The 15,716-nt window shown below is 35.8% G+C and overlaps 1 protein-coding gene across 4 annotated transcripts in view; it reads right to left on the bottom strand.

The window, feature by feature from the left end:
• LOC128011115 (paired box protein Pax-7-like) overlaps window positions 1-15,716 on the bottom strand; it is a 49,931-nt gene that overhangs the window by 14,717 nt on the left and 19,498 nt on the right. For all 4 annotated transcript variants that reach the window (XM_052593221.1, XM_052593223.1, XM_052593220.1 and 1 more), the window contains exons 6-7: window positions 10,144-10,309; window positions 9,762-9,958 (exon numbers count right to left, since the gene is read on the bottom strand). In XM_052593221.1, the coding sequence (XP_052449181.1) occupies window positions 9,762-9,958; window positions 10,144-10,309 (363 nt within the window). The remainder of the gene's footprint in view (window positions 1-9,761; window positions 9,959-10,143; window positions 10,310-15,716) is intronic.

Here is a 15,716-nt window from a genome sequence, read left to right as displayed (position 1 = left end):
AGCAGATGACATAGATGATTTCCTCTCCTGGCTCGATGTCACTGCACTAATTGGCCACAACACATTAATTGAAAGTGAAAAGAAGAGTGGGCCAAAAGCAGAGAGGCTGGGGGTGGGTGCTTGACTGTGAGAGGGGATGGCACAGACTGTCTTATAGAGTGGAAGTGGAGGCTGAGGCGGCTGGGGAGTCTTTAATTGTTTCAAATTAGGCATGTGATTGACATTGACAGAAAGTGGGCATTGACAAGCTGGGCCCAGATGAGAGCGATTAGCGTGCAACCACACAAGCTGTCACTTCTCACAACATGTTATCTGTAGGAAATATTCTGCATATGGCTCTTTTAACCCTGTTTAGTAACCCAGGGCTCTGATAATGCATGATGGGATCAATGTGCTGAGTGAAAGAGAAAATCACTTACACCAACAGATGTCAAGACATAAAACAAACATGGAAAAATAAACATTTCGTTCAATTTTAGTACAATTATAATCCCAAAACAAATTGTTATACACATCATTTAAAAACAAAAAACTAATATTTTTCTGCATTTCACAATTAATTCAGTGTGATACTTGCCATTTATTTAATAGCATTTGTCAAAGAAATTGCTGAAAATTGTTTCTACACCATTTTTTATGCTTACACATCATATACCTAAATATTTCTAAATACATTCACGGGATTGCTACAAATAAGAAAGTACTATTTACATATCAACTATTTTTTTCCTTTGCTAAAGTCTGCAAAATTGCACATATTGTCCACCCAAACATCACAGAAAATTACTAATAAACTCTGTATATTATATCATGGGGAAGTACAGTGCACATATATAATAAATATTTTTAAATTGCTTAAAACAGTTATTTAACAAAAGTTATTTTAGCAAACAATACCTATTTATTTGAAATAAATTATAAATCAAATACAAAAGTTTATTGTTCACAATAAATATAAAAAAAAAATACAAAACAAGTAGCTTTTTATATTAATATGTGTTTTTTAATCTAGTAAACAAATGGATGGATGGATAGATGGATTTTTTCCAATTTTTTTCCATCTATATTTACATATAAATAAAGCCTTGTCTGCTTTGCTGCCCAGTGTCACTACAGTCTGGCACTTTGTATTTATCTTCAAAAATCGCTTCTTAAAACATTTTTTTCTAGAAATATGTTGCATTGCAATCACTGCGAGTCTGCTCTAGTGTAACACAGACAAGGCTTTTCAGTACCACTGGACCCTAAATGTCCTAAAGTGCTACAAGGCCTGGAGTTAACCAAAGGTTAATGCGTCCTATTGAGCTGATATAGGAAAAAGTGTGAGGTGCAATCTGATTATTTTATTCAGTGTTTTGCGGATGTGTGAGATAGATTCAGTCACAAGGAAAAAACATCCCCCTCTGACCTCTCATCCCACCCGCCGGTCTTTTCACGCCTGGCGCTGCCGCCGCCTCCGCTTCTGCCAAATTAAACGTCTGCTTTAAATGATTTCACAAGGAGCGGCTCGGGAGCAGCTAACGCCGTCCAAGAATAATGCAAGGTGGAGAGCTGGCGTAGGAGGCGGGAGGAGGGGGTGTTTGTTTGCTAAAAACAGCAGGGAGCAGGCCTAGTGAAGAATGTCAAGTCAAATTGTTCTTGACAGTGTTAATATCTGCACTTCATAGGGATAATTACATGTAAATAAATAGTGAAATAGCTCTCAGCTGGAGTCTGAGAGGAGAGAGCGGGGCAGTTAGTGTCAGCCAGCTGGGGACTGCAGCGCTACGGACGGCGAGAGAGCATGAAGGAAGGGGAGGAGGCGGAGGAAAACCTAGAGATGTTGTAAAACCACATCACAGAAAATGGAAAACTATTGTAGCTTTACATACAAAATCCAAAACAATAAGACAAGCTTACAAAAGTCTGTCATAAACTGTGGAGGGGCAGGGTGATTGGCAGTTGTAGTTTTGCGAGGCTGTAATATTAATCATAACTTCACACCTGTCAGACTGGCATCTGGAACTAACAGGAAACACGTGCACAAAGACAACCCCCACCCCACCCCAACCCAACCCAACTCAACTCGTAGTGTTTTCATAAGGTTCATAATTGTTGGAAGTTTTGCTGTTCATACTCAGTGACCCTGTAGACTCACTCACTGTATAGTGTATAGACCTGTTACCACAGCTGAAAAATCAAAACAAATCAAATCAAATAAATATTTACTATGTTTTTACATTTTTAAGAATAAGACAAATGAATAGCATAATTCCTACTATAAATCAGTATAAGCTGTCATTATAGTTACATTTTAAAATATAAAATTTACAAATTAAAAATAACATAAAAATAATTAAAAAAATACATATTTACTACTACTAAATATTAAATAATTTTCTGTAAAGTTGCTAATAATAATATAAAATATAAAAAATACTCAATATAAAAAATCTGACAATAAATATAAAAATAAATTATAAATATAAACAATAAATACAAACAATTATAAGTATATACATTCTAATATACAAATAATATTATCTTACATAATCTTGTAAAAAGTACATATAAAATGCAATAAACATAAATGTATTATAATAAAATATAAATGTCAACAAATATAAAAATCTATGAGAATAAATAAAAAATAATTATGAAAATACATATAAAAGTCTCCTAAGACAATAAATAAAATATATAGATGTAAATAGAATAATGGTAAAATAAAATTATAGAGAATAAAAGTCTCCCAAATAAGTAAATATAAATAGTAAGAATAAATATGAATGTATTGTTATAATAAAATATAAATGTCAATTAGTATAAAAATCATCTAGCAATAAATAAAAATAAATATAAATGTTAATAAATACAATAATCTTAAAAAAAAGTAAATTAATATATAAAGACATAAATAAAACTCTACTGGTGAGATATGCAACAATTTTCTATTCCCAGTAACTCATGGTTTAGAAATATGTAACTACTAAGACACAAATATGTCTGTTTAATAAAAAAAAAACAAAAAAAACCTGAATAATAGACTTCATTAATGCTTTATGTAAATAATAGCTGTACAAATGTATGTTCATATTGTTCAAGCACTTTTTATAGTGCTTTAAATAAATATTCGAGGACTGCCTTGTTCATGATAAGAAAATACGATTATAGCTTATGGAATCTATCTTATGGAAACAAATATACAATATGCATGAATACATGCAACTGGGTATTTAGGCTATTGTAAATGCTGAGGTAATATTAATAAGTAATAGTATTTTTCAACCTAACAGTTAATTCTCCTGCAGTTCAGCCACAATGCAGTGAGTGTACTGGTCTCGCTTAAATCCTCGTCTCCTGGGCTGCCTCTGCGAGATAAATGTAAATCATATTCTCTTATATCCCTTATTTATCAGGATGCAACAGCTCGCTTTCACACACAAACACTCTTGAATTTAAATTGTGCTTATTGTCTGCTGCAGCCTTTCATCTATGTAAGAGAATAAGAAGAGCAAAGAGAGTAAGAGAGTGAAACCGATCAGAGATGCTGAGCAGAAAAAGTGCAATGAATAGAGAGGCCCAGTAATGAGAATGTGTGGACTCTACTAGACTACAATATTTCATTTATCGTGTGTGAAAAATAGACAAAACAAAGAAAAGACAGCAAAATTAATAAATAAAAAAATATGTGTGGCATTCACCCTGATTAAGGTCATTGCTTCTCTCTAAATAATCAGCAGATGTAGTGGAGATCATAATTATGTTCTTAATATCTTTCTGTCTTTCCACACATACGGTTATATGACAGACACTCTATTTTCAGTCTAGACCCGCTGGAGATGTTGAATGTGAAATTTACATATGTATTTGAGTGACCTGAGAAACCTACTATGTTTCATTAACACACGCACAAGACTTCAATTTCTCTCAGCTTGCGCTAGAGAGGGGGGAAAAGATAGGAAGTGAGAGAGAAACCAAATAAATTCATGCAGAAAACATTCTGCCAGTGGATATGATTTAAATTCCCCTGATTTTCTTGGCAGCTTCTGAGCAGGTCTCATCTTCTTCTTCTTCTTCTTTTTTTAAAGCCTCTTACTTTTTAACTCTTGCCAAATTGAAACAGCATCTGTATTTAAGACGGGTTCTAATTAACAAGTATTTCTCCTCTGCTCTCGGAGCATGGGGGTGATGTAAATATGCATGTATTTAGTCTTTTGATTTGTTGATGGTGACACATGCCAGCTGACACCGTGCCCGGCGAGCAGCTTAATAATCGCACTGGTAATAATAGCAGAGACGGCACATAGATTCTCTCATTGACATTCAGGTGCACAATGTCTCGTCAAAAAGCTGCAAAAAAGAAGTGAACCAAAACTCAATCATCTTCTTTCTCCCTCTCTCTCTCTCTTTCTCACCCCCTCTCTCTCATTTAATATTTTTTTCTTTTTTGGCAACCCCTGTGCAGGCTTCTTAAATATAATTCATCCAGTTTAAAGTGGCTGCTGTGCTAATGGAGGAGAGGAGAGAGGTTGGAGTCCCCCTCCCTTATCTCTAGCAGACAGTTGTCAGGAATCACTGGTGAGGCCTGAGTTGTGCGCGTGGCTCAGGCAGGGAGGCCTGGGGATACGGATCAAAGGGAGAGCTGGTGAGCACTGCTCTGCCTCTGATCCCCCAGTGCTGAAACACAGCCTATTCGCTCTCCCTTCCTAACATCAAATGCTAGCCAAAGTTCCTTCATTCCAAAACACAAATCTTCCAACTGCACACACACACACACACACAAAATGATACAAAATTATATTTGCCATTTTTCTTTCTCTTCTTTTACAAGTCTGTGGATGCATTTCTTTGAAAGAGTATTGATTGAAATGCTGAAATGCATTATATTAATATACAGCATTGCCAAAATGTTTTTTTAAATATATATATATATATATATATATATATATATATATATATATATATATATATATATATATATATATATATATATATATTTTTTTTTTTACAATTTATTAAAATGTTGTTAGTGTCTAATACACTGATAAATCACAAAATGGTTTAACTTACTGTAACAGTTTAAGTTCTTTTGAATGAAATTTTGTTGTAAAAAATAATATTGTTATTCAATATAGAAAATGTAGAGAATAAATATAGAAATAAATTATAAATATAAATGAAAATAAGTATTCTAATATATAATATAATTATATAAATCCTGTAAATAATTAATATAAAATGTAAGAATAAAAATGTATTATAAAATAACAATTCAAGAGAATAATTAAAGAATAATTATAAATGAAAATAAACATCTTCTTAAAAGTAAATATAAAATGCAGTAAATATGAATGTATAATATGTGTGTGTGTGTGTGTGTGTGTGTGTGTGTGTGTGTGTGTGTGTGTGTGTGTGCGTGTGTGTGTGTGTGTGTATACTGGTGTGTTAATAAAAAAAAAATTATAATTACAAAATAATTATAAATTGAAATACATATAAAAGTCTCCTAAGACAATAAATTAAGTATGTGTATACTGTATATAGCCTATATATACAAAATCAATATAAAAGTATCTTAAAATAGTAAATATATAATGTTAGAAATATACATGTATTGTTATAATAAAATATAAAGTAAACAAATGTCTTCTAAAAAAGTAAATATAAAATGCAATAAATATAAATGTATTATTATAAATTATACGTTAATAAACAAATCTAAGCCAATTAAAAAATAATGAATGAAAATAAATACAAAAATCTCCTATAATATAAAATAACTATATATATATATATATATATATATATATATATATATATATATATATATATATATATATATATATATATATATGAAAAATATATAAATGAGTTATAATTAAATATAAAATGTTTATAAATATAAAAATCTTGTAATTAATCAAATTTAATGACTATAATAACAAGATAGTTTTAATAATTTGTTAATTTTGTTAATATTGCACTCACACACAATAACTACCCGTTACGGCCCAATCAATCTGACACTAATGTTGCAGAGTGAAATTGCAGTAATGCTCATTAATACTGGTGCTGGAAGCTTTACTAGATGACTCGAGTGCCTTGAGGGGTGGCGTTGTTGCTACGGGGCCCGAAACAAAAAGCATGACTGATTATACTGAATGGTTGGTTTTAGTAAAACCTGTTCATTAAAACGGGTGTGTGTTGTTTTCTTCTCCAGTTACAACAACTAACAACAGAAACACTGCACACATCAGACAACCATAGCAGAACGTCTCCCACTGTAAAACCCAATCAGCCACCAGCACAAAGCATCTGTTGGAGGAGGAGGAGGAGTGACTGTGGTAGTAAAGCAGCCTACGGCTTTATTACCGCATTCATTCCTTCTCCACATGTCCGATGTTTGGACTGGTCTCAATGTCCAGCAGTGGATGAAACACAGAAAAGACATGCAGTCAAGGCCACAGAAATCCGTCCATAGCTCTGATCAGGTCCAAAAGTGGGCTTAATGGAGATTAGGTCTGGCATTGCATAATTTTCATCCGAACTAAGCTGCAGTGCTGTTTAATGTGTTTTCCAGAGGTGCAGTGAGAAGCGCTCTGCCTCTGCTGGCACATGAGAAGACTGAGAGAGGCTTGTGCACCTGTTGGTGTTGTGAATCCAGCAGGGTTGCATTTCATTCTGGCAAGCAGCCATCACAGCACATTTACTGAAACCCACAAGTTTTCTCCACTCGACAGAAGCTGCAAAGTGGTCCATCCACACAATCTGACAAATGCACAACTGAAAATGAGCCCATCTTTCTCACATTTTCCTAAACTGATAGCAAGCATGCACTAGATTTTCATGTATATCGAAATACAATGAATAATTAAAATTAAGATTAAAATTAAAATTAAAATTAAAATTAAAATTAAAATTAAATCAAGTTTTGTTCTATATCAGGTGTTTCTGTATAGCAAATTTTCCCATTTACAAACGTAATATATGTAAATATATTACATTTCCATATATGAACATATATTGTTGCATGAAGCAAAATCATATATGAAAAGTATTAGAAATTGGAACAATTTCGTATATTAACATTTAACATATATATCTTTAGACCACACAAAACTGTATGTAATATGTTATATTTATAAATTTTTTACATATATAGTTGCTACATAAACAACTACCATATAAAAAGCATCATATATAGATATTATTAACATATGTGCATACAAATTTTAGTAGCCTACAGTCGTTTTGTTTACAGTGGGTTTTCTTTGTCATTGTCATATATTACATTTCCGTTTGGTTTAGGTCATTTTTCTGTCATTGTGTAACCAGTCAAGTTACAATAAATATTGGCAATATGCATGAGCTTGACCAGCAAATATTTCCAAATATCAGAGCTCAAAAGGTATTAAATAACAGGGATAAACTAGTGCCATAAACGATTGATGCATGGTGGAAAAACAAAAATGTTGTTTTACTTCTTTTTAAGTTCACTATCCACTGTTGAGAAACAGTCAAACTTCAGAAGTCAGGATACTAAATATAAAAGAAATCAGAAGGAAATAAATGGAAAAATAAATAAGCAGAATGACTTTGAAACTGTCAGTTAGATGTGCCACAAAGCAGCAGTAAAAATTCAGTGTCAAAGAAGGGTTTGTCTAGACAAATGAGAGAAGGCCATTTCACTACTATGACAACAACTTTAGGCTATAAAGCTTATAAAATGGTTGATAAGATTTCACAAGCAAATAAACCAAACAAAAAGCTCTCTGTGCAATCCCACAGTGCTCTACTATTTAGGAAAAACTGCACCCTCTGTATAACACAAATTGCACCACTTGCATGCACTTACTTATTTGCACTGATTTGCATGAACCGTCTTCACTGAAGACAAAATTAATGTGTTGAAATAAAATACTAGAGGGAGAATTATCATTTAAAGACAGACAATAGATTATACAAATGATGGAGAAAATTATGATGTACAAAAACAAGCTTGTAAGGACTGCCATGTGGACTCCCTGTAGCTGAGAAGAATGGGAGGGTCTTTGCCTTGTGGGGCACTGGCGGTCCTTTCATGGACATTGAGGCACAGTGTGATGCTGGGGTTGAACTATGATACTCCTGTCAAAGAGAACATTAATTTTTCCTACAATAATGGCCTGATGGAATAGCCACATGTGACATGTGGAGATGGGCGAGAGGGGCTGGACAGAGGTGGGGAGGTTAGGGGGCTGAGGAGGGGTCGGATGGAGGGTGAACCATCTTCATTTTAGTGAGAGATTCTAACAAAACCCATGGGGGAAAACTATCCTCTTTTATCCTCTTTCAATTTATAGAAAATTCACTGAAGAAGCAGTACACCATAATTTGATTCATATTAATTTTAATTAACACGTAGTCTTAAAATTAAGGCTTTTTATATTTTGCCTGCTATGTGAGTGCCTGGACGTGGATTATTTTTGTTTCTTGCAATGGGATCCACTTTTTGTTTTTAATAGGAATTTTTGTTGACATGCTGCATCTATAAAAATTGCTGCTTTTATAAAATAAAATAAAATAAAATAATAGACAGCTGTTATTTGCTCTATTTCTGGCTGTAAACACTCCTCCCAAAAATTGCATAAAAATGTTGGAATCATGTTCAGTTATTTATGCAGGTTTGCAGCGAAAGCATTAGTACTTAAAGCCCCTCCACTACGATTAACAATCAAACACGCTGAGAAACGCTTATGTTATCCCTCAACTCTGCAGTACAAGAGAAAATCTCTTTTTTGTCATCAAATCCCTAATTCTTTCCTCTCTTTTGGAAAAAAAAAAATTGTAATACCAGTTTCCAATCTGCTTTGAGAAATGTTTGGGGGGTGGGGGGGAGTGGCCATAAAACGTGTGAACAAGGGGGTAATTGTGGACAAATGCAGTATTGAATTTCATTTTCAACTCCTTACACACCATTTCAATCTTATTTTCTGCCTGTTAGTCAGATCTTCTTGGCTATAGTGGGCAGAACTGCCCACTAATGGTGAATAATTGCTTGTAATACACTCTTTACCAATGAAGTGCATCAATAGCAGCCATTTTCCTTCTATTTAGCTTTTAGGAATCAACCCTGAGCAATGAGTCCTATATTTGTTACTGTCCATTATTCAAGAATGCTACATAACGTCTTTAACAAGAATCTTTGCTTAGAAACACAAGGACAAACACCTACAAAAGCCTTAATGGCATTCCATTTTACACTTTCCTCTATTATAAGGACTAAAAGACAATACTTTTTTGCTCTGTTTAGTTAATTAAAACACCCTGTCTTATTTAAATGTCTGTTAATGCTTGAAAATGACTTTGTTAGACAATTAAACATACAGATCCATTAGTTTAGTGAGATTACGCAGAGCTAGCAGCTCTATGACTGCATATGGGATTTTTTCTCTTTAGGGTATCCTGTATTGTCTCAAAACTAATTTTCTTAGAATCAAACAATTCAATCTTTCTATTAATTAGGAGAGTGAGTAAAACAAATGAATATTAATTAGAAAACATTATCTTATAAACACTTCACGAGCACTAGGGGGGTATCATCCACTAGAAGATGATTTCTCCAAAACATGTCTGCTCAGTACACATGAGACACATCTAATCACCAAACGTACACGGCAGCACACAAAGAATATGCAGTTTTATCTTCAGAGAGGTCTCATAATTCCACTTGAAAGACTCCTTGACATGTGGCTATAGAGAAGAGTATTTAAACACTGTGGCCAGTGACCCTTACTGACCTGTGGAGATAGTCCATTGCTCACAGGATTCATGTGATTACTGCTCGCTGACTGGCTCATGAAGGTGTCGGTGTAGCTGGAGAAGCTGTGGCGGTTGGACGAGAGGCCGTAGGCGGAGCTGCTGTCGCTCGAGAGCCCGCCCTGATGCATGGTGGAGGGGGGCAACGGCTGGGGACGATGCACCGTGCCACTGCCGTCTGGGATAAACAGCACGTTTATTTACATCAGAGAATTATTCAGGAACACATCATGGGAACCTTTGTTTTATTGCCATGTATTGCCGTTATTGCCATTGCCATGTATTGCCGTTCAGTTTGCATAATGAGTATTAAATAAATATAAAAAAGGTTCAAGTTCTTCACAAAAACATGGGTTCGCTTACCTTGTGCTAATGTTGTTGAAGGATAGGTGGACTCAGGAAGCTGGTATGTTGGTAAAGTGGGCATGCCTGTGGGTGGAAACCCTCCAGGTAACAGGTGGTTAAATGCCGCCAGTTGATTGGCTCCAGCTTGTTTACGCCATCTTGCTCGACGATTGCTGAACCAAACCTAAAAATAAAAATAAAAACAAATGAACTGAAATTCTGGTCAATACCATTAAACTGATTATTAATTTAATGTCTAGTAAGTGATGAAAAATGGTTGATGTATTTGTATTTTTATATTCATCTAACAAATGTTTTTTTAACCTGTTGCATTGACAGTGCATGCTCCATTACGCTAATGCCTGTGTGTATAATTATGTTGTTTTTTTTAGAACTTATTGTAGTGAGATTTTACATTTTCACAATTCTTGTCTACTGCAGCTATGTAGTATAGATGTATGTACATGCAAACTTTTTTAATTGTACTTTCCTTAGGATGCCATTGTACAACTGGCAAACAGGACTACAGATGAAAATTAGCCATTGGCTAACTCTGGCATATTAGAGGTGAAAGAAAGAAAGAAAGAAAGAAAGAAAGAAAGAAAGAAAGAAAGAAAGAAATGCCTCTGCCACATTAAGACACGTTTTCAAAGTTTCATTCTAATGTGACTCATTGAAAGGGAGCACGGCCAGTAACCTGCACCTCTCTGGGGCCGAGGCGCTGCCCCTGTGTATGCAAAAGAGTGAATGACATTGATCTATGCCTCAGAGGGGCCATTCTTCAGACTTTAATACACTGGCAGTGCAGTTAATCTACTGTTGTTTTTCAAATGGTCCCCACCATTGTGAGTGGAAGTGAAAGAGGGGGACAATGGCCCTTCAATGAATCAGACCACAAAGAGAGGGCGTCCCTTTTTAAACAGCTCCTCAAGAATGACGCTTTCAGCCTGGGCATTGATCAAGGGGCTGGCATAGACATACTGTATGAGTACACACTCTTTCTCTGCCTCTCGCTTTTATCCTCCCAGGCTCCCCTTCAATCTTTGTACACATAGTGACAAAGCAAGATAAAACGTCTGATCATTTTTAATAAAATCTAAAATTCAAATGACCCAATGAGAGCAGTCTACAGCAAGATATTTTCAATAAATGCAATTTTTTTCTGAAAAATATGTGGCCTTTATGGTAATTGGAAGAATGAAATGAAATGAAGTAGTTTTATTATTATTAATAATGTATTATCATAAAAAAATCCCACCCGTAGGGCAAAAGCAACAATTATGGCATTCCTAGAACAAATTCCTGTTACATTCCCATATCCAAACAAAAACTAGGAAACACCTGTACTACTCTGGAAACACCTATAAGACCTATATAATTACTCTTTTAAACACACCGGGGGACTAATTACACACGGTTAGCAACTACTTAAAAAAAGCACATTCCCAACACCCATCCTTAACACATAACCCTAGGTTACTTTTTTAAACGTCAAGAACTAAACTTTCTTTTGTCAGTGTTAATTAATAAATCATGCCAGTAAAAATCTGTTTCATTCAAATAAAAGTTAGCAGTACTCAACCATCCCCCATTAGCTGTCCCACACTGCTCTTTCAACAATGCCGTGCATCAACGACCTTTCCCATAAAACCACTAGTCCCGCTGACATGAGTCCCATTACTTTACATGTCTTAGTTTAGGATGGTTTCTGGTATTAACGAGAAGTGGAGAGTAGCACAAGGCATTAGGAGCTGCGTATCTCAGTGTTAGAGGCTAGAGTGCCTGCCACCCCACGCTCAATGGATCTCCTAAGAGGCTTGCTGCGAGCTGGGGCTTCTGAATGCACCATTCTGGAACCCGATGGCAAAGGCACCTTGAGCAGGGATTTTCTCTCTGCTGTTCCCTCTAATTCCCCACTCTTCTCATTTCCTTGCTCAAGCTGAGACACAAAGCACACTGCCCAACTGAGAAGGCCGACTCATTTTGTATTTTTGAAAGAGTTCAAATAATTTCCTTAAAAGTGAACAGAGTCGCTTGGCAAAACATTTAAAAGAGGAGATTTGGTGGAGTGTGGCTGAAGGAGCTGTTGCTTGATTGCATTTGGTTTGGAGGGAATGGAATGGAAAAATTCAATTCAATATTCTCTCAATCTCCAAGCGGACAGGGGGAGCGGGAGAGACAAAAGGAAGGGAGGTAAATGGAAGACAAATCTGATTGTGGACTGTGTCATGATTTCACATTCCACTTTCAGCCAGCATCTCGCGCTCTCGTCCAATATCAATCATCCGGGCCATCCTATCAGTTCCTCTCACTTTCTTTTTCGCCGTCTTTCTTGGACGTCGATGGCTATATGTCTTCCTAGGATTACAGTTGGCCATGTGCAGGGTGGTTGGTGAGCAGACACGAAGACGAGGCGTAAAACCTGGATGACGTGATTGAATTTCACAGCAAAAAAGAACATAACAGTAGCTGAGAGGCGTAAAAAAGGCAGACGTCTCAGTGGCTCCATACAGGGGTTGTGGGAATCTGGATGGGCAGCAGGACAGGATGGGTTATGATGGAGGGTCGAAGCTGGTCGGACTGGGCCTTGAGGTAAACAGTGTGGCGATACCCTCTAAAATGAGGCATCTCTCCAGCAGAAGAGAGAGTTGAAAAACTCAGTTGAAGTTGTAAAACACTGTTAAGTCCATGCATATCCTCTTTCTAGTTTTTATAAAAATCATTATACATAAACATCAATATATGCATATAAGCAGACATATAATAGTTTTCACATATTTGTTTGATCTGTTCATTGAAATCCTGCGTTTTTATGTGAGCCAGCAGCATAAGTACAGAATTATTGGCTCCAGATTTTGCAAGGATCAATCACAACTCATGTGATATGACTCCACATCAGGGGGCTGACATTTGTGCCCTGGAAGTCTTGTTTCCAGATTGGATCAAAGGGTGCCAGAATAGAGAGGGGAAGTGGACACATCTTCAAACCTGCTTGTACGTAACATGTGGTAGGACTAAGTCTCCTCAGTCTATGCCTAACAGGTTTAAACTACAATTCAAAAGCTTGGGGTCAGTAAGATTTTTATTTTTCATTTATTTTTTTTAAAGAATTGTCGTTTACACTTTCCTTAAAGCCTTTATATATAATGCATTATAAAGGTTTATTAAAGGTCATGATGCATTATAATTATTCATAACGTGCATTGTAATACATTATAGCTTGTCAGAAATAATTCTAATAATAAAATGTTAAATGCATTGCATAATAATTAATTGATAAGTGATTTAACATATTACCTGTTGTTACTATTATTCATGAGATTCTACGATACATTATAAGGTGCATTACAAAGCCTAATTAATGCATTAAAACTTATTTTATAATGCATTATACATAAAGGCTTTAAGTAAAGTGTTATCGAAATTACTTTTACTCAGCAAGGATGCATTCAACTAATTAAGGTTAATGTTGCAAAAGATTTATAAATATATGCTGTTCTTTTAAACCTTTCTATTGATTAAAAACGATCAGTTCCCACTATTGAGCAGGACAGCTGTTTTCAACACTGATAATAATACGATGTTTCTTGAGCAGAAAATCAGCATGTTAGATGACTGGATTCATGAATTTTTATATGTATTTTTGATTTAAAAAAAAAAAAAAACATTTTAAATCTTATCAGCCCTAAAGTTTTTAAAGGTAGTGTATGTCAAAATTAGGTCATAGTATTTAGTTTAATGCATTATTCATAATATAATCTAAAAGATACAGGCAGTTTTCATTGTGATTATGTAGTGTGTCTAGGTTCCCCCTCCATCTGTTTATCTTCATCATATTTCAGAGTGGTCACACCACAACCTCAAACCTGATCCATGAACACATTACAAAGATTTCTTGTCTAACAGAGTTTGAAGTGACATAACTGTCACTGCCTATGAAATTTCCTGCAAATCTCCATTAATTAATTTAGTTTTTCCCTCTGGCTTTACAAAGTGCAATGAACCAGACAGACAGGCAGCAGTGCTGTAAGACCTGGAAGCACTTAGTCAGATATGGATCACTTCCTCTGATTTGTCATAAGGAGCAGTAAAACAGCAGAAGCATGAGTAAAGTGTCTGTGGTTAAGAATAACCACAGTGACAGACTGATGACACCTAATAGAAAAGCCCCAAACACATAAATTAAAGCCTTTGACATCCTCACTGATCCATGTCTGACTTCCTCTGTTTGGCAGCAGGAACGCTCCCTCCCTCTCTCCCAGCTTCTCTCTCTCTCAGACATCTGGATACTGTGTCAATGCAGCTGCACACAAGTGGGTTGACACTGAGGCTGCGGGGTCTGCCAAAAGCCAAAAGGGTCAGACACCTTCCCCTCCACAAAAGCAATGATCCCAGAGCCCTGGCATCTCCATGTGAGCTATCTCGAGCCAGAGATCCTCACACAATCTGCTTGGCCTCTCAAGAACCAACTGCTGGGACGTGACAGGGTTGAGAAAACAAAGCATGAGCTGTTGGGCCAAGATATTGAGGATGTGGTGGTTTCATATGATCTTTGAATGATCTGGACTTTCCATCCAACATGGCGCCAAATTTTTGACAGCAAAAGAACATTTGAAGTTATATTCATGATTGAATCATCAGTTTTTAAAATCTAATTCAGCTCTGACATATGCAGGTCAGAAGTGATGTAATGTTTATGCACTTGTCTAATTAGCATCAGTCACCATAAATGCACAAAAGGGCCAAATGTCCCATGGGGCTCCTTTCACTGACATGGCAGAAAAAAATCTGCAGGATCTCTGACACTGCCAGCAAGAGATCTTCTCTTTGCTAAAAAGCCTGCCACAAGGCCACAATGGGTCAGCTTTTTCCAAAATGGAGTCATTTTCATTTTGTCTGGGCACAAACATTTGACTGATTTACATTTCTGCATTTAGCAGACGCTTTTATCCAAAGCAATTTGTCAAAGAGCCAACAATATTTGTAATAACAAATACATTCTGATTTGAAACAAAAGTCATGAATGCTGCTAAGCAAAAAAAGATGCTAAATGAAGTGTCTTCCGCTTTATTAAGTGCTCAAATCACAGAACGAGTAAGACATTTGGCAAGTCAAAAGGTGGTGAAGTCAATTTTGCCAACTAAAAAGTGGCTGAGAGGAGAAAGAAAGAGACAGCTGCATTTCAATTATGCAGTGATGTCATTCACTCAGCTTGGGACATACAGAGTTTACTTATTAAAACAAATAATCTTTTATTACAAAATCGCATAACCAAGACAGATTGACTTAACATGGCATTTCACTACACATTACTGCATTAAGGTAACATCCAGATCATTAGCATATGAAGACCACAAGCCCATACCATTTTAGAGGTGAAGCGGGGCCTCGGTGAGCGGTCATATTTTTTACAAGCTCTTGATTGATTAATGTAACTGGTGGAGAGGGGTTCCCAAGAGAGAGTGTGGGATGTTCTCTGATATGCAGCAAATTTTACAAGAAGCAGTGGTGGGCTTGAAAGTGGTGGGAAGAAAAGATCCCAGCCAAAAGCTGAAGTGAGAAATCCATCAGGAATGCACTCTTGTTCTTTT

This window comes from Carassius gibelio, chromosome B23 (genome assembly GCF_023724105.1).
Source record: "Carassius gibelio isolate Cgi1373 ecotype wild population from Czech Republic chromosome B23, carGib1.2-hapl.c, whole genome shotgun sequence".
Lineage (NCBI taxonomy): Eukaryota > Metazoa > Chordata > Actinopteri > Cypriniformes > Cyprinidae > Carassius > Carassius gibelio.
The sequence above is the reverse complement of the archived record's forward strand: the minus strand, read 5'-3'. Positions and strand labels throughout refer to the sequence as shown.